General features: G+C 28.2%; 2 protein-coding genes across 3 annotated transcripts in view; one reads left to right on the top strand and one right to left on the bottom strand.

Annotated features, from left to right (window-relative positions):
* The window catches only part of LOC107443093 (SH3 domain-containing kinase-binding protein 1), a gene marked incomplete in the record, with an annotated part of 29,686 nt that extends 25,393 nt beyond the window's left edge, over positions 1 to 4,293 (bottom strand). The window contains 3 exon segments of the mRNA XM_043043802.2: positions 734 to 1,022; positions 1,099 to 1,161; positions 3,621 to 4,293. Of these exon segments, the coding sequence (XP_042899736.2) occupies positions 734 to 1,022; positions 1,099 to 1,132 (323 nt within the window).
* Positions 4,277 to 18,300, top strand: LOC107443079 (DNA damage-regulated autophagy modulator protein 2). 2 transcript variants are annotated; one of them, XM_016056831.3, is made up of 8 exons: positions 4,277 to 4,416; positions 6,381 to 6,454; positions 7,143 to 7,264; positions 9,126 to 9,280; positions 10,668 to 10,845; positions 12,553 to 12,626; positions 13,528 to 13,644; positions 14,967 to 18,300. In XM_016056831.3, the coding sequence occupies exons 2-8, from the start codon at positions 6,384 to 6,386 to the stop codon at positions 15,138 to 15,140; spliced, it is 891 nt and encodes a 296-aa protein (XP_015912317.1). In that variant the 5' UTR covers positions 4,277 to 4,416; positions 6,381 to 6,383; the 3' UTR covers positions 15,141 to 18,300. The 2 variants fall into 2 exon arrangements, with proteins under 2 accessions (XP_015912317.1, XP_015912325.1); XM_016056839.4 differs by lacking the exon at positions 4,277 to 4,416 and adding an exon at positions 4,587 to 4,802.
* The last annotated feature ends 4,891 nt before the right edge of the window (positions 18,301 to 23,191 follow it).

Consider the following 23,191-nt stretch of genomic DNA (forward strand, 5'->3'; position numbering starts at 1 on the left):
TACTTTTATCATTATAGCTTGATTTGCAAAGGATTCAAAATTTTGCACTTCTTAATTGTTTGAAATAAACAAACAAACAAAAAAGCTTGGAACTATTAATAAATTCAAGAACTAAAAAGAAGAATTTAAAATTTGCCATTTCTTCTTAAATATTAGAAATAAGCTAAACAAAACTTTCAAAACTTGTAACTACTTACAAACTCTAAGTCAAGAATTACTGCTATTTTGTCAAGTTAAAAACTTTTACTCAGTTGAAAAAGCACTATAAACAAAACTTAATTACAAACAAAATTACATGTTCAGTATTCGGGGTCACTGTGCCGAAGCATACGATAGCAAGTGTCTAATTTTGCGCATTTTTCATTGCCCAGTCGATTTCTAAGTTTAGTATGAATGAGTCCAAAATTTGAGAAGATTCAAAATTATTTTACCAAATACTCAAAATTATTTTACCAAAACTATGGGTTTTTGACAGTTTTTGACAGTGGGGGTTTTTGATATGACGGTAAAAACCATGGTAAAAACCGTCATGTGTCAAAAAATTGCCAATCCTGGTCTAACAGTCTACTTGGAACACCTGACGGGAAATATCTTCCATCAGATAAGGGTAAAAGGGACTTAATTAATTAAGGAAATTTCTAATTACTGTGAGGGAGATAAAACCACCATCCCCGCACCAACAACGTCTATGCAATATTTAAAATTATATGAGCCTATGCAACATTTGAATTACTTACCTTGACGAATCATTGGCTCTTGTTCTCCTAAGTTTTTACCTTTACTTGAATTTTTTGTAGGACTTAACTCATTCATTAATTTGTTATTGAATTCTTCAGGATGACCATCAAGCTCAATGACAAAATTTGATGGAAACATTCCAACATTTCCATCCGAAATTCCCTTCCACCATCCCTCTTCTGTTTCCTCGACAACTTCCAAAATGTCGTGAACTTTTAGCGCCAATTCATCATTGTTAACGGGTACATAGCTGTAAAGAGCCTTAACAAATCGCTTCTTGTTTTCTGCAAAGTAATAAAAACACATGTACATTTGCGACACTAAAATAAGAGTCACAAATACTAATAAGAAAAATAATACCTTTTTTATTATCCTTATTTTCTATATTAGCCATTGGTTATCTGTGCCTCATATTCAAATAATCTGTAACAGTAATAAAAATTTTTATAGATTATACAGATGTTTAGAAAAGCTGAGTGAATGAAGGTTCCTAATGACACTTTAGAAAATAGTTAGTAAAATAGTTTTCAAGTCTCTCAAGTCTTAGTGACATTTTTGTAAATATTAGTAAAATAGCTTTAAAGTTGCTCTGTTTGGTGTATGAGGAAACAAATGTCTTTTCTTCATTTTTTCTTTAAAAAACTCCAAAACTCAATTAAACTATTTGATGCATCTTAGTATTTGCATTCATGGAATTTTCAAAACAGAGGTTCAGCTATAAAGTAAGCTAGCAACTATTTGTAGCACTTGAAGTCTTCTTCCACTTTGAAAAAATTGTCACACCTTCATACACTAAGATATTTTAAATCTAATGACTTGAAAATTAATGTACTTTCAATAAACAAAACTAAAAAAAGATCTTTCCCAGAAAAATTTTAATTTTTTATTTCAAAAATGATTTATTTCAATTTCAGGGTTACTTAGTTTTATCTTGGGATCCTAAGTTACTTTTGGATTCATTTATCTTAGCTAAAGATTGACTGACTATTCTTGGGCATCATGATATTTCTATTAAATAACAGGCATAAGTTTTAGACATTTTTAACAACCAAAATTAAATTTACATTTTTGACAGTATTGCCTTATTAATAATTTAGTGCCTTATTAATAGTAATAGCAAATCAAAAGCTTTGAAAATTATATGTGATACGATATGTAGAATTCATTAAAAGAACATGCATGTCAGGACTGTGATTCCACTCCCACGCATCTGAATGACCTCTGACCTGAGGGTCAATAGGTGAACGAATATCCCCTATTCGTGGGGAAGGAAAGAGTTAGAAGAGAAGGACTCTCTCATGAGAAATGAGATCCATTATGGGCATGATGCTGATAGAGTGTAGATGAAGGAGAAGGGTGCAATGGGGCTCCAGAAATAAAAACTTTTTTTAAGTTTATTTAAATATCTGTAAATATTGAGCCCAATAACCCAGAATCTAAAATAAATATGCATAAATGATAAGCCCTCGTCATCAAACCGCAAATAAAACTGTTCCACAAGAAACGGGTGTCACAATGGCATAGCTCAACAGGATATAAATATCACTAGCACGGTAGAAGGACTGCTAGGAGGGAAGGATCCAGGATAGAAGGATGCCTACTAGGATAAGGGGTGACCAGTATAGAGAGATTTGCTAAAGAGCGTTGCCTGAAGGAATTGGTGAATGCTTAAGACCTAATTGATGGGTGCTAAAAAGATGGTACTGGAAGCTACTATTATCGGAGACAGTACGAAGCCATGGCTACCCCCTATTGTATGGAATATACAGAGAAAGACTCTTTGCCAAGAATGAGGACTGAAAGCATAATTAAATGAGGTAACTTTTATCTTATACATAAATGAAAAAGAATTACACACTCACATTTCCTTCAGGGTAGAAATTAAAAAAGGTGTAGTTAGTTTAAAGTTCATTTCAGTTTAAAGTGCGCATGATATGTTTAATGTAAGATAAGGAATTGGGCAATTAAATACAATATTGTTTGTATGATTAATGAATGGGATTAATAATGATGAGAATAGTAAACATTGATCTGATAATTTTGATGTGAATTGTTGATTTGGTTTAGTTAGAATATATTTTTTATACGAAAAAAAAGGTATTGAATTAATATCTTGTAAAAATATATAGAAGAGTATGTTAAAATTACATTTTTTATGTTAATAACAAGCTAAATATGCTATTGGTAATAAGAAAGGTATGGTTAAAATTATTATTTATCATACATTTTGTTAAAAATAATTTTGACCGGAAAAGGGGCCATGGAAAGGGTTTATTTAAATTTATTTCAAATGGTGAAATAATTAATGGTTACACCTCTCAAGTTTATATTCTTTAAGAGTTAATGAAGATTATGGAGAGCAAATATGTATTTTCTTTCTGGGTACAAAAACGATATGGGGTATTTATTATGGGTCTGGAATAAAAATTTAATAGAGTAAATTTTATTTATGTGTAATAAGAAGTAATAGCATATCTGGAATGTTGCATGATATAAAATGTGTCATGCTCTTTTTTTTTTTTACAAATGATGAGTTTGATTTTGATATAGAATATCAGGGTATGAGTATAATTATGATTCCCGCGAAAATTGAAATTTATCGTAGCATAGAATTAATATAATTCAAAAGATATATATATACGTATCAAATATTTTTTATTATTATATGGAAGGATATAAACCCTTTGGCGCCTTCATGATAACAATTGGTGCTAACATGTACCGATGTCAAAATATTTTCTTACATAACATTAATGCTAGTAGAAAATAAAGAGGGATGAAATTGCCAACGAAAAAGCAAACACTAAGTGGAGATATATTAAAATTCACAGTAGAAAATTAAATTAAACAAATACAGTGTATACTTTTTCAACATAACTTACAAACTCATTAAACAGCAAGCATAAAAGCGTTACTAAATTATTCTTTTGTTTACCTTCAGATAAACTTACAAAAAACACTTAAAATGAAATTCGTCTATGATGTTGACAGATAAACTGATAAAGTACTCTTCCTTTCATATCAGAACAAATCTTATCCAGTAGAACACAACATAAAAACCCACTGCATTTTTATTTACTTATTCTTAATTCAAAACTTTACGATTCAAATTTATTTTAAAGTAAAAGGAAATAAGGGTATTAACTTTCAAACAACTCGAAACCAACCCAACCAACCACAACAAAAACAATAATAAATTTGTTACGCAGCTTAAGAGATTTTAAACTCAAATAAACGCATGAATGACTATGAGTCACAAAAGGCTTTGTAACAGCAGATTTCAATTTAAGCTTGAAATGAAAAATTAAAAATTAGACGTTTGATTAGATTTTTTAGATAAAACTTTAATATGAAAATTTGCCAATATTAAATAATATAGATGGCGGCCAACAAATTCACCAATCAAGAGAGGAAAGTAACACTGCAGTAAAATATAAACCAATCATATCAAAGTAACTGTTGACTTTAGTGAAAAAATACCTTTAACTCCAAGCTTAAAACATTTGTGTTTGTATTTGGAAAACGAAACTAGTTTTTGGCAACAGTATCTTTATTTAGCTTTTGTTGAACATTGTTGTTTTGAAATGTTTCATAACAAATTTGAATCAAAATAAAATATGGTTTGGTAAAGAACTTGATCTCTAGATTGCGTTTATAAGTTAACTAAGTCATTTTGTGGTAAGATTGGATTATTTATTTGACTTTATTATTCTCTATGGCACCTTTACCTTGGTTACTCATTGTCATCGTTGTTGCTAAGTGACAGTTAAGATATCCCATTATCATTTGTTTTCATAATGAAGTGAAAGTGAAACAAAATGACAATAAAACGCGAAATTTGTTTTTCCTTTTTTTTTTACCACTTTTCAAAGAATTGATATAATATATTCGAGATATTTATTTGTTTAAGATTAAAAGTTTATTTACTTATTATTATCGCTGTAATTCCAAATTGTTTTACAATTTTTTTTCGACCTTCATTCTTCATTTATGTTTCTAAAACATTTATCAGTTTAGTAGTAATTAAGAATTGTTTATTATCTTTTTAATCTGACTAAAACCAAGTAAGTTATATAGCATTTTTCGAGAAATAATTTTTCTCATTTATTGTAACACTGTTTTAAATTAAACAATTTTTTCTTTTTTCATTTCTGAAAGAAAGATTAATTCATTAAATATCACATAGTTTATTTGAAAAGGAGTTCGGATAAATAGCTTTTTAATTTATTTTTTGAGATAAATATTTTTCGTATTTACTTAATAATTTGATTTTTATTATTTTTTGAACAGTGCACTAAGAATAGAAACTAGCCACCCTTAATAACTTTTGATTTAATTATCTAATTTCCACGTTATAGGACTCAATCTTACTGGTTTAAGAGGGGTGATTATACTCCTAATACTCACATGAAAATTTTTTGAGGGAGTAATTCTTTTACTCAATTTTAATTTTTTGGAACAAGAAACAAATTTGTTTCTTGTTCAATAAATTTAAAATCGTTCTTGCTATTGATCCTTATTCTAACTGTTTTTATTAATTAATTATGAACTATATTTAATCACAATATATTATTAAATAATTTTCAAAAATGTTTAAAGTCCAAATAGTTAGTTTAAGTTGCTGTTATAATTAAAAACTGTATAAAGAAAAGAAGGGTTGAAAAAATTCATCAAAGTGTCGCTTTTAGTTAAATAAAAAAAATAATAAAAAAGAACTTCAATTTATTGATTATGTGTTGTTTTAGACTTCTTTTTTTCAAAAGGATTGAAAAAGGAAAATGAATAACTGAAAGTACAATTATTTACAAAGGACAAAAGAAGTTTAATTTCCATAATTTCAGTAAAGTTTCAATTCCTTTTATTTATTTCTTAAAATTTCATTGCCAGTTTCTTTTTTATATGAATATTTAAAATATGAAAAAAATGAAATTGCTTACAGTTTAAGCTTCTTACATAATAATTCGAAAGATTTTAATGATTTCCTTAGCTTTATAAAAACACTTAAAAAATTTTAAACCGAACTTTTGTTCTACTGAAGTTTAGTGAGTATCTTTCGATCAGTCTTTTTTTATATACAGTAGGGAACCAATTATCCGGAACGATCGGGATCATCGCTATTCCGGATAACTGATTTTTCCGGTTTTCTGAATCGCTACAAAAAGCTGTTTTTTTATTCTTAAACCCAACTTTAAAAAAAATTTATATTTAGAAATAATCTTAAAAAGAAGAAAAAACGATGAAGTAATACACTAATGATTATTTCTAAAATGATGGTAAGGTAAGCATCTTTCAAAAAAAAAAGAAAAATCCTATGAGGAAAAAAAATATTTTTTTTAATGACGGGAAAATTTATCGAATTTCGTTCCGGTTTTCTGATTTCCGGATAACGGGTTCTGTACTGTATATATAACAAAAAGTTGGTGCCAAGTGGAAAATCATTCCTACAAAATTCTAATTGTATGCTATGTAACTTGTATCTATTTGAATCATGTAAAGCATGTTTTATCCTCTTTAATTTTATCATAACATTTTTTTTTATTCTGTCTTAATTTGTTTTCTAAGACACTTTTCATGTAAGAACATGTTTTCTTTATAATTTTCTGATGTTTCTGTGCATTGTAACACTGTCTGATTTTTTTTAGATCATGGTGTTAACGAAGATACATGTACTGCCAATATGCATCTTCATACTTATTCCAAGTTCATTCATAATAACGTATGTAAAATTTTAAATTTGTTTTTTCATTCGTAAATTTGCATTTGTGAATTTTTCAATTTACAAATTCGTACATGTTCTCCATTTGTGAACTTCTGTATCTTTAACCATTATTTTCCATAAATATGTTTATTTTCATTATTTAAAAGGGATGTTTTATTTAAAATACTCACAAAGAGTTAAAAAAATATTGGTTAGAATCATTTTGCATTTAAATTATGCCTATTTTTAAAAATATATATATATGTGTAGGTAAAGGATCATTACTGTTCATTGTCCCAACCACACATTTCAGAACTGTCTAAGTAATTTTTTATATTGTAACAGTGTTCCAGAGATAAATACGTGTCTATTCTGATATTAAATTATTATCTATTTGAATATGTATAATCAATGTCTTAAAGTAATTTGTATCTTTTGTTCATTTTGTTTGATTTTTGATTTAAAGTCCCTCATCTGGGCATCCATTTATCTGAAGGGTCTATTTCCTGGACACTTTTTACCAATCAAAATAAGCAAAACTCTGTTCCTTTCTCAAAAAGAAAAAATATATACACTTTTGATTTGTTTTAAAAAAAAGTACAAGTAGGTTACTCTATGTTGTGCATTATAATTGTTTGCATACTCTTATAATTTCTAATGTAATACAAATAAGTGAACACTATTAAATTTTGAAATTTTTTCATAGGTATTGCATTGCAGTATACCTGAAGCATGTATCATTTGAGTTCCCATATATAAGTGACACTGGTACTTATGTTCCTGAAAGTTGCATCTTTAGTCAAGCTGTTAATCTGATTGCTTTTCTAAGTGAGTAATTGTATTTCATTTTGGTTTGAATGTTTAAGTCATTTTGTTGTTGTTTTTTTTACCATTTAGGTATATAAGCATGAGGAAAAATGCTTACTTTTGTATTAATTATTACAGTTGTAGTTACAAGTTTGTAATGTGTAATTTGTATCTTTTAATTAAGTTTGTATGTAATGCAAGTTTTTGGTTATTGATAATGAAACTTTTAAGACTGTTGCTTCCTAAATGGTAAAGTATTTATAAAAAAAAAGAAACAATTTAATATTCATATTTTCTATAAGAAATGTGAGCTCTCAAATTTTGAAGAATTTCCAATCTAACGCTGTATAATAATTTGTTAATAAGTAAGGCTCTTTTTAGGCCTTATTTTATTCATGTTCTGTGTTATATTTTGTTCGTTAATTTGTTCCTTTGTCCCTTATTTTGTTGCTTAATTTTATAATGAGGTTTGGCACAACCCTTTGTCTCTAAAATGGGCTGATCAAAAATCCATTGGTGTGTAAGGTGGTCATTCTTGAGCTATGAAAAATTTTAAAAAAGTGTATCTTGCAACATTCTTGAGTACCTTACCCCTTTTCACTGGCGGCACATAATAGATACCCCAAACAATATTCGTATGAATGGTTGGGTTGTGCTTGAATCAATACTTAACATAAACATTTTTAAAATTAGATGTAAATAAAAATATTTAGTTATGAGCATTGCCCATGTTATTCCTTGTCACCCTATTTAGATTGTAAAATAACAAGAGTAATCCTTTGAAATAAAGTTGAATTTCATTAAAAACAATATTTAAGAATCATAAAGATTTAAATTTTATTTAATTTTTTATTATTATTTAATTTTATTTTTAGTGTCACTTTGGTATATCTTTGTCATTAAAACAAATCCAAGGAAAGTAAAGTAGAGTTGTTGCAATTCAACAGAATGTCAATGTTCTGTCGAATTAAAATATCTCTGATCATAAAAATGCTGGATAGAAAAATTTTTACATTGCTGTCAAAGGATTAAATTATAGTCCTGTTTACATAAATTGTTTTTATTTAAGAATGTCTTAATTAATAATTATCTGAAAATCTGAAGGATTTATTAAATTATGGGGCTGTTCACTTAAATTGTTTTTATTTAGAATTTTAATTAATAATTGTCTGAAAATCTGAATTTATTTTTGTATTGAAATATTGAGAGATTTAATCGATTATATTTTTCTATAAATGCGAGAAATGATTAACGCACCCTTTTTCAGTCATCTTTTTTATTAGACCAAAGAGAATATCGATACACTTGCATTCTAACTCTTTAGATTATGATATTATGGGTTATTATTTTTGTAACTTGAATAGAAAGCTTGTTTTAAATATAGTACAAAGTCACTTATACAAGTCATTTTCTTAATACTTTTTAACAACCAAAATAAACAAATCTTTTCAGTCAAAGAAGATGAGACTGAGAATCATTATTATTCTCAGTCTTAGAATCAGTGCTTAGGATTTGTTTGAATAAATAAAGGAAAAAACATTTGTATTTTTTTTTTCTTTTTTACACTACATCTGTAAAATGATAACAATAGTAAATAACACTAAGGAATTAAATTAATAAAGGTTTCATAAAATAAATTCATTATATTTGTTTAGTTTTTCAGTTTTTTTTAATCACTTTAATGGTTTACCTATTTCAGAACATTCACAAATCTGTTAATAACTACATATTCTCTTTGAATTTTTATATTACTTATATCAGAAAAAAATAGTATTTTTTTATTTAAAAGAAAATTAAAACTATCACAAATTTATATCATTATTAGTATACGTTTTTATTATTATTGCTGCTATTATTATTAATATTTAATTATTCATTTTAGTGGCTGCCTTCATTTATGTGAGATACAAACATGTAGAGCAGCATTATAGAGATCATTTATCATCAGATTATTCTGTAGTTTTAAAACTGAATCAAACTGCTCTGATTGTTGGCTGGATGGGCTGCTTTGGAGCCAGTATTATTGCTAATTTTCAGGTATTAATTAATATTGAATATATAATAATTGTATGTTATTTGTGTTACAATAGTTTTTTCTCATCTTTTAAAAAATTGTGGAAATATTTGTTTGGACACACAAAGGAGTCCTAATAATTCAATAATTTAAGGTTCACTTAAACTGGGGGGAGTAAAAAAAATGCTTGAATTTTTTATGTATGTGTTGTTTAAGAACTGTAAAATTGGGGAAGGAAAATTTTGACCTCAAAAGCAAGGTTTTGAAATTATGTGGATAATAATAGATTTGAGTACTAAATAGATAAAAAAAAATTAATATAATTTAACAAAACAGATATGTATTTGTAACTGTATAATATTTTAAAGTATGTACAGTGAAACTGGCAGCAACCATTCTCCTTTATGCGAAAAATTACTATATAAGAGATGAAGTGGCTTCAAGAATTGTGGAGGTTTTAAGAAACAACCCGAATTTTTAACTTCATTTTGTAGTCATAAAATAATACTTTTTATGTGTTACGTTATTGAATAGTATGTATTACATGAGTTATAATACATAAATGTTTTTTGAAATTTAAATGCTTTCAAAATGTTAAGAAATTTTGGTTTGCTTTTTTAAACAATACTTCTTTCTTTAGCTTATTTTTTAAATCCGAATAATGAGCATTTCTAAATTCACCATGAAGGAATCGGCCTGTAAAACATTAAATTGATGCAGTAAAAAATCTGTTCATTAAAAAAGTGATCGTCTATTAAATGGATTTTTCATTGAATAGAAAACAAGAACTTAGCAACAAAACAATATTTTGTATGCATGTGTGACGCATTTCAGGGATACCAATTTGCTTTGCATTGTGGGTAAAACTTTTATTTTAATCTGTTGATACTTGGTGCAATAAATTTGATGGAAAGTTATTTTTTCCACCACTCTATTCAAATACTTCAAAAAGATGAATTGGTGAGAAAATTAACTTATATTTGTAAGTTTTTAAAAATAAAGTCAGAAACAAAAATTTTTTTATTTATATTCTAAATCTATTTCTATTTTTGTAAATCTAAACTTACTGTGCTTCAGAAATTATTTCTGAAAGGACATTGCTTTTTGCTGCAAATATGAAACAAAATATTTTGTGTTTAAATTGAAGCAAAGAACAAAAATGAAATACTGCTTTTCTATATTAACAAAAACTACTGAAATGTATATTTTATGCACTACTTAAGATAATACTGAAAATATTGGTTAGGTCAATTAAAATAACTTTTAATTATACAATGAGTAGTTTTAAATTTTAGAAGTGAAAACATGTGTAAAATACTTTATTACTGAATTCCAATTTTGTACTTTTGATTCTATCTTGCTTTCTTATGTGTAATTTTCATTATTTATTGTATTATATTCATTTAATAGGAAACTTCAGTCATAATTGTTCACATGAGTGGTGCACTATTAGCATTTGGATGTTCTGCTATATATAGTTGGTTGCAAACTGTAATATCTCATTATGTATGTCCGTTTCTGAATTCTACCTTCGTTGCAAGATTGAGGGTCTTCTTGTCCCTTATTTTAACAGCATCATTTGTGACAAGTATCCTTTTGATAATGGGTTCCTTTTTAATATTATTTTTAAAAAGTTTTATTCTTACTCTTTAGTTTTAGCTTTTACTACTGTTTCTTTTTAATTGAAGAAAAATCATGTTCAAATTAATAAAAATCTGATAAGGATTTTAGCTACTTTTCAACACACTATCATCTATAATACCCAGCGATGATTTATAAAAGATATTAAGGAGAATAAATTTTAAGTAATAGCAATAGTAATTATAATCTATGATTAATAGGTATATATAATTAATAACTAAATTCTAGTACAGGGTTAATGCAAATAAGAAACTTTGTATATTTTTGTAACTAGGTATTACATATATATTACGATAAGTGATGCTGAGTTAAAGGAAAATTTACGGAACTTATATTCAATGTCTAAACCTTTTATGATACGGGAAACATTTAATCTCCATTCCATTCAAACATTAAACATTCAGTCATTAATCTCCATTCAAAAATTTTCATCGCATTTCATAAGTTTTCTTTTAGTTCTTTCAAGCAACTCTTATTTGCACTAAACTTCAATACATTTTTGCATTGTGTACTATCTGTGAATTCCTTATGTTATTTGTTTAATGATATATATGTAACATAAAAAGCTTCAATTTATCTTTTTATGTTATTTCTTTTCTGGAAATCCTTTCCTTAATTTATTATTCTAATCAAAATACTTTCTCACACTTTTAAATTCACATCCTGTCCTTAAGTCTATTTTTGGCTCAAGCATGCATTAATTAAAAGTAGGACATTTTTCCCTTTACTCTTTGTGGGAAATGTGCGACCTATTTAATAAACCAATTACAATTACTAAGTTTTCCCTAAATCAAAGCATTTTATAGATTTTCTTTGCAAGAGTTTCCCTAACATTTAGGCTGAACCACGATGAAATTGTGGCGCATTCTCTCTCATGATACTTCTCAAAATTATTAAATAAAATATATTTGTTTGCTCTCTTTGAAATCCTGTGCCTGTTTGTTCTGCTCACACGTCCATGACTGGAAACCTTAGATATATGTGTCACGCTTTCGTGTCGAGTTTTCTTTTTTGACCATAATATCAGAGATAATTCAATTTTAATTCATCAGATTTTTATTTGCAGTCGATTTTAATATTCTTTTTGTATAATGATACCTTTTTAATTTGTGTTAGGCATTTATTAAGAAAAATGAGCAAAGAAACTACTATTTGCAAAATGTACATGGAGCAGAAGCTCCTGGAGAAGAGTTTACAACTTCGTTTTCAAAAGACAAGTCCACACTTTTTCCATACACAGCATGTAGTTATTATTTCATGTCATGTGTTCCATAATATCCAGACTCCTTTGTTAGGATTGAGGCTGCTAGAAGTAATCATAAGACCAGGTGACGATATATTAAAATATCAAAATATTTGTTAAATTAAATGGGAATTCGACTTTATAAAGATATTTTACTGCGCACTATAGATTCATTTTATAAATAAAGATAACATTTTCTAACTAATTAACGATAATATATACGTGAAGTGCTTAGTTTATTATGTGAAAGAGATTATTAAAGTTCTCATCAGTTAGAAGAGCTAATTTTACAATTAAAAAATATAATTCTTTCTAGATTTAGTTTTAAGAACCTTTAATTCTATTGAGCTATTATTTTAGATGTTACATATATATAATTTTTGTTATGTTTGAATCTTTAACTTCTGTTAGCACTTGTTGCTGGTGTTATTGCTAGAAAAAATTTCCATGGGAAAGATGCAACTAAATGGCATCCAGAAGATGGAGTGAGTATTTATTATAAAATAATTATCAAAGCTAATTTATTTTTCATAAGCAGAGCAAAGAAAATCAGTATGCTAGAACATATATTTTAAATACATTTCCTATCAAAATGAATGAATTGAGGCAATATAGTGATAGGTGACTTTCTATCATTTTATGTTAATAGATTACTTATACCAAACTGTTCCTTAGAGTATTGTTTCCAGATAAGTATTGGGCTAGTTTCTGAAATTTCCACTTGATAACAACTCAATGCATCTTTATGCTTATATGAAAATCATTGTGTTTTCGATCAAGTAATCCTTAAATGATTTCTTGCACAATTTGAATATGTAGTTTAGCATTGTATTGCCACAAGCTCTTTAATTATTAAATTTGTAGTCCGTGGATCGAGATTCAGACAGAAAGTAAAGTTTATTAACGAAAAGCAAACAAACACATACAAATTTAAAAAGAACGCCATCTGGCGGTATAAAAAGAAAAAGACTTCGTAGCTATCCTTCCCAGGGAATGACAACAATCTCCCCCTGCGAGAAGGATTTTACTTTTTAACACATATAACAATATACACATAAAAAANTTTTATTGTATATTTCAGAGCATTACGATTTAATTCACTTATCCAATTCAAAATATTCATGTTTCACTTAAAGTTGAGCCCCGGTATATTCTTGAATGAAACTCCTCGTCGTAAAATTGAGTAAGACTTGTGGCATTCATATTTGGATTGCAATATAACATTCATTACATATCAAAGGATTAATTGGAATTAATGAAAATTTATTTTCATTTCTTTTTGTGTATGCTTTCTTTTTTTGTCTGTATGTTACTGTTAGTAATCAGTCTATGATAAATATCTATTATTATATGTATAATTTATGTAGAAATATGTATAATTTCTAGGGTTTCAGAGCTCATATTATCAGCACAGCGGCTGAATGGATTGTCGTTATATCATTTGACTGTTTTATTCTCACATTTGCTAAAGAAATGCAAAAAATTTCTATTTCTTCCCCTCAGGTAAATATAATTATTATTTTCTATTTGTAAAAATTTTAAAAAGTCATTTTCTTGCTCTGAAATTTATTTTTTAGAATACAATAAAACATTTTTAAATTGCTTCAAGTTTCAAAAACAACATCTAACAGAATTTTTTTTCTAAGCAAAAAGAAAGCAATATATATTTAAATTAAAAACACTTTAACGTAATTATTTATGATCCAATATATGTTACAAAAATTATGATTTAGTGTTTCGTGTATTGTATTGTTGTTATTAATCTAAACTTTATTTTAACTGCCGTGTTCTGATTTTCTTTTTTAATTTTGCATAATTTAATCCATAATTTTTTTTCTATTTTTTAAATTAAGTAAAAAAGATCTTAATTCCTTTTAAATAATGCAAGGAACATCAAGTAGACAGACATTTAACTAAATTTACAAGCAGCTTAGCAAATAATGATGTTGACTAGGACTGATCGGTAAAAATGAGAACATTCTAGAATAAGATGAAATATATTTAAAAGAGAATTAACATTATTGCCTAATTCAATTGAAAATAACCTCTTTCTTTTTTTTTTGTGTAGTTACTTTTAATATTTTTTATTATTATTTGAGACATAGCCTTGACAGAGTAATGACTCTAAATTATACCAGTGTGTTTCAGCTGTTAAGTTTAAATATTTGTAGATATACATTATGTTATTACATAATTCAAGAAGCATTTTGCTAAGGATGAGATTAACAAATTACTTTGATGAGTTTTAATAGGGAAGAATTGGGTTAAGGATTTACGAACAAGATTTTCTAAGCTATATTTAAATGTGTTGCTTATCTTTTTTTCTTTAATTTAAGTGAAAGCATGGATTGAATAAATTTTTTATCTTTGTCTACTGTCGTAATTAAGCCCAGCTTAGCTTTGGAGAAATTGTTAAATGATATTTATTTCTATTCTTATTTTTTCTATTATTAATAAAGTGCGAAATGCCAAAATTATTTTTAATTATTGTTCTATATTTCTGATATCATTTTTTAAGGTAAATTTTTATTGAATTAAAGTTCAAGCTATTATACTTAAGAACAAACTTCAATGGCAACTAAATCAATAATTTTTTTGAAGTTAAAAACAAACAAAAATAATAATTAAATTAATAAATTTAGTTAATTAATAATTTTCTGTACATTGTTATTTTAATAAAATTTACTGATCTATATAAATATTGTTGAGAGATTGACATTTATCTAGCAAATGTGTAAATTCTTAAATAGTTCTTAAAAAAATTAGTAAATAATGCATAATTTCATTTTTTATGAATTGACTTAAGAATACTTATTTAATTTCAGGTGCTTTTTTGTTCTAATGATGTTATTTTAGAAAGTACAGAATTTTATAACAGTCAAGAACATGTTAACATCACCCCTAATCCTAACAGTTTACGCATTAGTTCTTTACCTAGCAGTCCTTATGGTGATTATAAAAAAGATAATATTCTAACTACTCAAGCTGTTGTCCATTAACTGTCTATTATAATCTTATGCTTGTAAATGTGTATAGCATTTCTTTAGTACATCATTTGTTTTTAATTGATTTTAACAATGGTTTTTGAGTTGTGTCCTATTTTATGCTGAAATATGAGTGTTATGTGATAAAAGTTTTCATTCATTCGCAATGAAACTGCAATTTTTATTATTTATCAATATGTGGTGATATTGGTTTTTATTTTTACTTTATATGTTTTATAATGTAACATAAAAATGACTTTTTATTTAAAGTTTTCAAATCATATTTTTTCAGTTTTTGCAATGTATTTTAATTAATTATTATAATTATTTTTTTTGTTAATCTTGCTAAGTAGCCAAATACATTTTATAATTAGACAATTAAGAAATGCATGTTAAGAATATTGTTAATATATAAGATGCACTATACATTAGAATATATATGAATTATTAGCAACTATTTTAAAGTTTAAAACTTTTATAATAGTTAGGAATCTTTTGTCTTTGAAAATTTTGAATCACATTAATTTTTGCAAGTACGTTTTAATTTATAATAATTAGTATGTATAAATAATATTTAATTACCAAATGTAAATTATTCTCTATTACTCTATATTTTTTTGTGGTGATTTTTCTTTTTATAATAAAATGTACATATTTACTTCACTTTTATTTAAAAAGAAGTAAGAAATTATTTATCAATATGTACTTTATCATATTTTGATAAAATACATTATTAATGTATATATTTAATTTTTGTTATATTTAATTAAATTTTATTCTGCATTTCTATTTGCTTAAGAGAGATATGATATATTTTAAAATATTCCAATAGAAATGCCTTTTACTCATATGTGTGCATCCAAATCAGATGCTGTTAAATTATTTTTGTTTTTGATTTTAAAATTATTTTGATCTTCGCTAAAATTACTTTGTTATATTAATGAGCTCTTGAAAAAAAAACTAATACTTTGCTTTAGCATTCAAAGTCTTTAAAGATAGGAGTTAATGGAATATTATGGAGAGAGAAAAAAAATGAGGTAACTTAATTAAATATTCTGTCAATCTATCATTAATTGATGAGATTCAAGATGATTTTTTATTCAATAAATTTTTATAATTTTGTATTTGAGCATTTTACTTTTTTTTTTTTTTTTTTTTTTTTTTTTTTTTTTTTTTTTTTTTTTTTTTTNTTTTTTTTTTTTTTTTTTTTTTTTTTTTTTTTTTTTTTTTTTTTTACAAAACCTTTTTTAAGCTAAACCAAATATTTTAAATTCTTCATTTTGATGCTAAACCCTTAAAAAAAAATTTTTTTTTTACTGCTTAGCGAAATCAAATTTAACTATTAATGTTAAAATAGTATAACTAGTATTATTTAAATTTTTACTTACTTCATAATAACAATTTTTCAAACATAATAACCCATTCACTAAATCACAGCTTTTTCTTCCACAGTCTGCATTTTAAAAAATCAGTCTCATTATGCTTGTGCTACCATCTACAACTTTCTTCATAAATTAGATGATAGACTGAAAATATTTAAAAATCGATACAAAATGTATTGATAGGTAGTTCATATCTCACACAATTCTGTGTGAAATTAACTTTAATGTTCTAATATATATATTTTATGTCTGTACTGAATGTTTGGTACTGTAGTCAGAGACATTTATGGCCGCATGAAAATTCTAAGAAAGATTTCAATTTGATTGCTAAGTATATTTGTTACATACAAATAAGCTGCCTTTATGAACCATGTATTTATTTTTATCATAATAAGTTATGTAAATATGATTTTACCACAAATTAGTTTTCCTTATATTAGTATTATTATTATTATTATTATTTTTGAAATTTTTGATGGCTACTAAAATTATGCATTACATTCTTGATGCTTTCAAAAAATTTGAAATGTAAATGAAAATGTAATTTTTCAAATGTACTTTTTTTAACAAGTTTACAAGGGACTTTTTCTGTATATGCTTCAAATTTAAATAACTTCAAATTTTGACTCATCACTTGTTAAATTACATGTTTTAATCAATTAAATCAGTAAAGGGCCGGTATAGCCTGGCACATGTCCCAGAAGTCGTGGGTTCAATCCCCGCTGGCCGAAGACTCCCCGTGTAGTAAACGGTGACTGATGCACATTAAATCTGTCGAGTCTCAAAGTGCTTCATGTTCCCATAACAAATCATACATCTGGGGGTGCTGATCTAGGAGTTTCCTTGTTTTCTGTATTGATTCAAAATTGCAAGTCTACGGAGTCTAACATTAGTAGTCGTAAACCCAAAAATTGGGTCGGCTGTTCGACGGCGGTTACAAAATATAAAATTAAATCAGTAATTGCATTAAAGTTGTTCATTATTAATATTGTTTAAAATAAATTGTCAATAATAAATAAATTAAATTTTAAATAAGAGTTCAGTCTGCAAAACATATTTATTTATATTATACTTCAATTTTCTATTCGAATGCTACAGATACTGCATAGTTCATCTTTATTCTTCATTTTCAAAGCCCAATTTTCCTTTTTATTTATTAAGTTCATATTGCCATTTCAAAGTAAATATAGAGAATTAAATATTTTCGATATAGTACATGAACCTAATTTATGTTGTTAAATTGAAAACATTTTTGCTTATTGAACAAATTTTATTTTACTTGCTTTTTATAATTATTAATTTCAGTAATATATGTAGTGTGTTTCAAACAAGAATTTTAATAGCTTAAAATTTATTCAAATTTTGAAAATTGTGTCACAAAACTTGCTTATGGTGTTTCTAAACATGTGAGACTAATTTATATATTTTAAATTTCGACTGACTATTTCATAGCTGAACTACTGAGATTGAAATCGGTTTTGATTTTCTTTATATAATTAATTATTCATTAATTTGTTTCATTCAGTTTTACTTAATTTGATAATCATTGAAAATATAACTGTACTGATATGAAAGATTGAAAAAAAAAATCTATTTTTTAGCATGTGTATTAAGAATAAATATTGTTAACTGTAATACATTTGTTGAATGTGTAAGTGGGTATACACTAAAGTAATCCAAGATCTATTGTTTTAAAGTTATATTTTGTATTTATTTAATGTGGCATTTTTGTTAGTATGACAAAATGTTATTACATTTCTGTAATGAATAATAAAATATTTTTCTTCTTTTTACTATGTTGCTTGTTTTTGTTTCTAGAACCATGTATACAAAAAAATATATCTTAATAATTCGTAGAGTACGTAATTTTTATTTGGCTTCTTAAATTTCCTTTTATTTTTGATGTTATATTGTGTATGTCTTCTTTTTTTTTTTAATATTATTATTTCTAAGGCAACGTTAAATAGTGTTTTTGCGTGATGTAGCGACAATTTTTTGTTCTTAAAATAAAATTTGTTTTCATTAGTCGTTAAAATATATTTTAAATAAAAATAAATATTACTTTAGTGAATTCGGGTACAAATGCTGGTTAAAAAAATACAATTCAAATATTGTAGAAGATTTTAATTAAACATATAAAAGTGAAACTTTTTAAATAAGGATAAAATCGCTACAATTTGCAATCTTGTCTGCAGGGATGTAAATATTGCAAAAAGATCAGAACAGCATAATAATTTTTGATTTAAAATGGTTGCTTGGTCGCAGAAACCTACCATCTCGGCAGTGAATGCTGCAGATTATTGCAGCTTCTTCAGATTTTATTTTTATCATAAGTTTTATTTTTAAAAAGCAAAGAAACAAATAGGAAAAAATTGCTGAAACTCCTTTTTTTTTCGGTTTCTTAATAACGTGCTCGAATGTTTTGGGATCCTTTTTTTGTAGCATTGTGTAAAATTCAACTCAAATTTAAACAACATAAAGTTTTTATGTACATGAACCTTACATTTTCAAATTTTGTTAGGTGTGCGTTAGATTACTTGTTGAATTTTGTACAATAATAATCAGTCTAACTGTGATTATTGTTGAGGTCGCAGGCGAGTTTAGATTTATGATAAATTGAATGTTGATCATCAACGACTACCACTGACAAAAATGGGACTGAATTCTGGCCTACGCTTGTTAAAAAAATTTCGATTCGGAAAAAAAACGAATGATTGAACATAATGGCAATGTGCCTGATGTGCACTGATCTGATTAGTGCTTGTGTGACTCCCCTAAACGTCTTATTCCTGCACTTGAAAAGTCCTATGTAAAACATCATTTCTATATAATCTACAGAGTAAAAAACTTGCACTGAGGCTCTGGAGAACTATCTAGTAAAGTTATACCAGGCCAGGGCTTCAATGCCAGGAAATTTCTGGAAGTAGTATATCGACGCAGGAGCCTTAAATGTGTTGTACTAATCCGATCAATAAATAACTTTTCATTGACACATTTAACTTACTTTTTCGGGCAAATCCTGTCAAAATAAGCAGATGCCATAATTAAGCACATTTTGCAATAAAGTATTATATATAAGGGCGTATTTTCATTTTGGCAAGTACGACGCCCTTTCCTTTTTTATAAAATTAGGTTCAAAAGATGTAGTAGGGCCCTGGTAGTAGAGTGGTTAGAGAACCGAACTCCGGTCCGGTGGTGCCGCGTATCGACTCTGCTATGATCTAACGAGTATGTGCGTGTAAAATATGTGGAATCGAAAATCCTTTGGTTAGTCACTAAGTAGTACTATAGGTGCAGGGATCTGAAGAAAATTTCCTACCACTTCAGATCTATGTCTAAATTAAGCAAGAGGTATCATGAATGATACCCATACTAGACAAGTGACTTCCTATTTATATTTCTGCTTTGATTCAAATGACTCGAGCACGTAGTCTGCAGAATCAAAACTTTAAATTTTATAGGATATTATGTAAGTGTGGATGAGAATCAACCATATAAAGCTAATCACAGTTGACGATAGGTCTTAATATTCGTCTTAAGACTTCCAGGTTAATACCGATTTTACTTGTAAAATTGAAAACACGCCCCACACATCCAATATAAATATACTTGTAGTGTTTACAATATAACTAGTTCTTAAATTTAAACTTTAACTTAAATCATTTAATTTTAGCTGAGACAAATATATTTGATGCTATCCCTCCCGTTATAATACTCAAATATATCCAAATGTGGGATAATCAAAACAGAGCTAACATTGTGATATTAATTTTTTTAATGCTCATGACCTCTTAAAATCTATAAATTACAGAAAATTCATGAATTTTGAAATTTCGGGTAAATTTTAACACAAATCATAATAAATAAGCTCAGAATAACAAGCCTAATCTCACACATCACCTCGTAAACGGAACATAAGCGGAGAGATACACCGGAAGTTTTTTTATCTGTCCTCCAGGCATGCTTGTTCCTCTCTACTGGGCACAAGCATGAGAATTCATGCTACCTCAGGGAGGGGTTTTGTCCCCCTTCCTCTGGTGTATGGTTATTGACTCTTTTCTAGTTCATTTAGCCAATCTTGGCATTCCCTGTGTTGGGTATGCTGATGATGGTGTTATTATTGTCAGAGGCAAATATGGCAAAACAGTATCTGAAATCATGAATGGTGCACTTCTAGAAGTAGCTAGATGGTGTTCTGACTCTGGCTNCTTTGAATATTTTTGAGTACCTACCCAGTGAATGATGCTACATGCCTATGTTGGTAGGTAAATCCAAGCCAAAATTTTTGTTCTTTATTATGAAAACCAGAAAATTTTTCGTAGACCCCCACTTACAACTTGTGAACCCCTGTTTTCTTTTCACGTCTTCGTGGACCCCCGTGTAGTCTCCTATGGACCCCTGGGGGTCCACCTGGACCACTTTGGGAACCTATGGTCTAGAATATTGTATCCGCAGGGACAAGAAGATATTCTGGTCTTGCAGAAATGCTATTGGTAAAACCTAGGGATTATCCAAGATAGTTAACTGGATGTACTCAATGCTTATTAGTCCTATTGTCACATATGGCGCTATTGTCTGGTGGTCTAGGACTAGAATGAGCTCCGCCAGGTGCATGTCTAGTCTTAATAGACTACAAAGAGCGGTCTGCATTACCTTGTCAGGCTGTCTTACATGGGCTTCTTCCGTTGAATCCACGTTTTGAAACTGAAGCTGGTATTTAACGTTTTATGTACCTTGGCTTATGGAAGGAATACTCAAAGCAATTGTCATGGGACTACATTGTTTCGTAGGTATTGGAAATTCCCTCTTTTATTATGTCTAGTGATTATATGTCACTAAGATATGCTATTCATAAGCTCTTCCTACTAGAGATGAGATCCATTTTCCTGCTGGAAATGAGTGACTGAAATCTCCTCGGTGGCATAAAGACGAATGTCTAGTATGGTACACCGATGGTTCAAGGCTTGGTCTTAAATCAGAGGAAGGAATTTACTGATCCAATAATGGTGCCAAACTCCACTTTCCTCTAGGCAGTTATGCCACTGTTTTTCAGGCTGAGGTTTATGCTATCATCTAGTGCTGCAGGATCAGGGCCGGATTTACGTATAAGCTAAATAAGCTGTAGCTTGGGGCCCCGAGATGGCAAGGGCCCCCAGATCCAACTTTTTTTAAAGTTTTATTCGGAGCTGGAGCCCTCTGAAGCCTAAAATAATTTTTTTTTTATTTTTTACATTGGCGAACGCTTTTCAAAATCTAATAGAAGTGTTTACAAATATAAAATAATTGTTCTCTTCACTTTTTTTTTTTAACTAAAAGAGCAATAAAAAGGCCTTTTGAATGATGAAAATATCCTGTAGCTTTCGTAGCTACCAGTGATGGGAATAGTCCATGGATCCTAAAAAGCGGTACTCCATGGAGTAGCCGCCTCAATTTACACTGTGGGAAATGTTTTCAGCTTCTTTAAATTGCTGTGGGCTTTTTTGTCCACAGAAACACCCTTTTGTCTGATTTCTGGGCAAAAAATTTCTAGGGCTGTGGGANTCAAGGTGTAAATTCACCTCTTCACTACTGTGGAAGTGCTTCTCGGTCCTTTGTGACCTTTCCACTCAGAACAATGTAGACCTACATTGGGTACCTGGACATATGTGCTTTCTTGGAAATGAGCTGGCTGACGGAGCATCTCGAGCTGGCTCCAGTGCGGTTTTCTGGGGGCCCTGAACCAGCTTTGGGAATTTCTCGTACATCATTCAGGGCATCTATATTCGAGCTCCATGGCAAAATTGCCCATGAGCTATAGCGCAACTCGGATAGTCAGAGACAAGCTGAAGAGCTAAATCGTGACTGTCCTAGTCTGTGTTAAAAAGAGCTTCTTAAGTTAAACAGAAACAGTTTGAGGAAGATCATTGGTCTTCTCCCTGTACACTGCACCCTCAGGACACACCTATACATAATCAGTATTGAATCTAATACTCTTTGTCGAGGTTGCCATCTTGAGGAGCAGATTTCACAACATATACTTTGTGATTGTGAGGTCTATTCTGCTCAAAGATTTAAATGTAGGGCTGCATTTATATAAAAGAAAAAAACATTTGACTGTTTTTTTAAATTTACTTTTAAACTTTATCCTAATGTTAAATTTCATTGCAACCCAATTTCCAGGGATCGAAAAACCACCCGTCCTCGGCGGTCAAAAATTCCCAGCGGACAACAAATTTCTCGAATCCGACGTCCGCGCGGACGGCCATGTTCTCTGTTAATGTTCGTGATACATTTTCAATTTTTGTTAAATTACAATCTTTTTTGAAGCAGTAGATAAAGAAAATTTTTCTCAAGAATGGGTGTCATTAAAACTTAAGAAACGTAACACCGTTAAATACCAGAAAACTTCAGACCTCCGAACCCAAGCTATTTATAAAGACCTAATGCAGCAAAATGACCGACAATACAGCAACATACTGCGCATGGTGGAATTGATAAACAAGAAGCGTTAAACGCAATTATGAAAATCTACCTAATGGAAAACCGTTTCATATTTCTGTGCAAAAACCTCTGTAAATCATTGGCTTGTTTGTGAAACTGGCAAACGTCATATTTGATTCATTTAAATAACGCAGTACCCTCGGATAAATTGACATTCCAGATAACTTGATCTTTGTCATTTAAATTATTTCATAAAAGAAATAC

This window comes from Parasteatoda tepidariorum, chromosome 8, assembly GCF_043381705.1.
Source record: "Parasteatoda tepidariorum isolate YZ-2023 chromosome 8, CAS_Ptep_4.0, whole genome shotgun sequence".
Taxonomy (NCBI): Eukaryota; Metazoa; Arthropoda; class Arachnida; order Araneae; family Theridiidae; genus Parasteatoda; species Parasteatoda tepidariorum.

What these genes read in the sequence shown, in the direction of transcription:
- LOC107443079 (XM_016056831.3), top strand. Translation starts at nt 6,384, where the DNA reads ATGGTGTTAACGAAGATACATGTACTGCCAATATGCATCTTCATACTT. An exon ending in TAATCTGATTGCTTTTCTAA is followed by an intron (nt 7,265 to 9,125) that starts GTGAGTAATTGT and finishes TATTCATTTTAG; the next exon opens with TGGCTGCCTTCATTTATGTG. An exon ending in AATGGCATCCAGAAGATGGA is followed by an intron (nt 12,627 to 13,527) that starts GTGAGTATTTAT and finishes TATAATTTCTAG; the next exon opens with GGTTTCAGAGCTCATATTAT.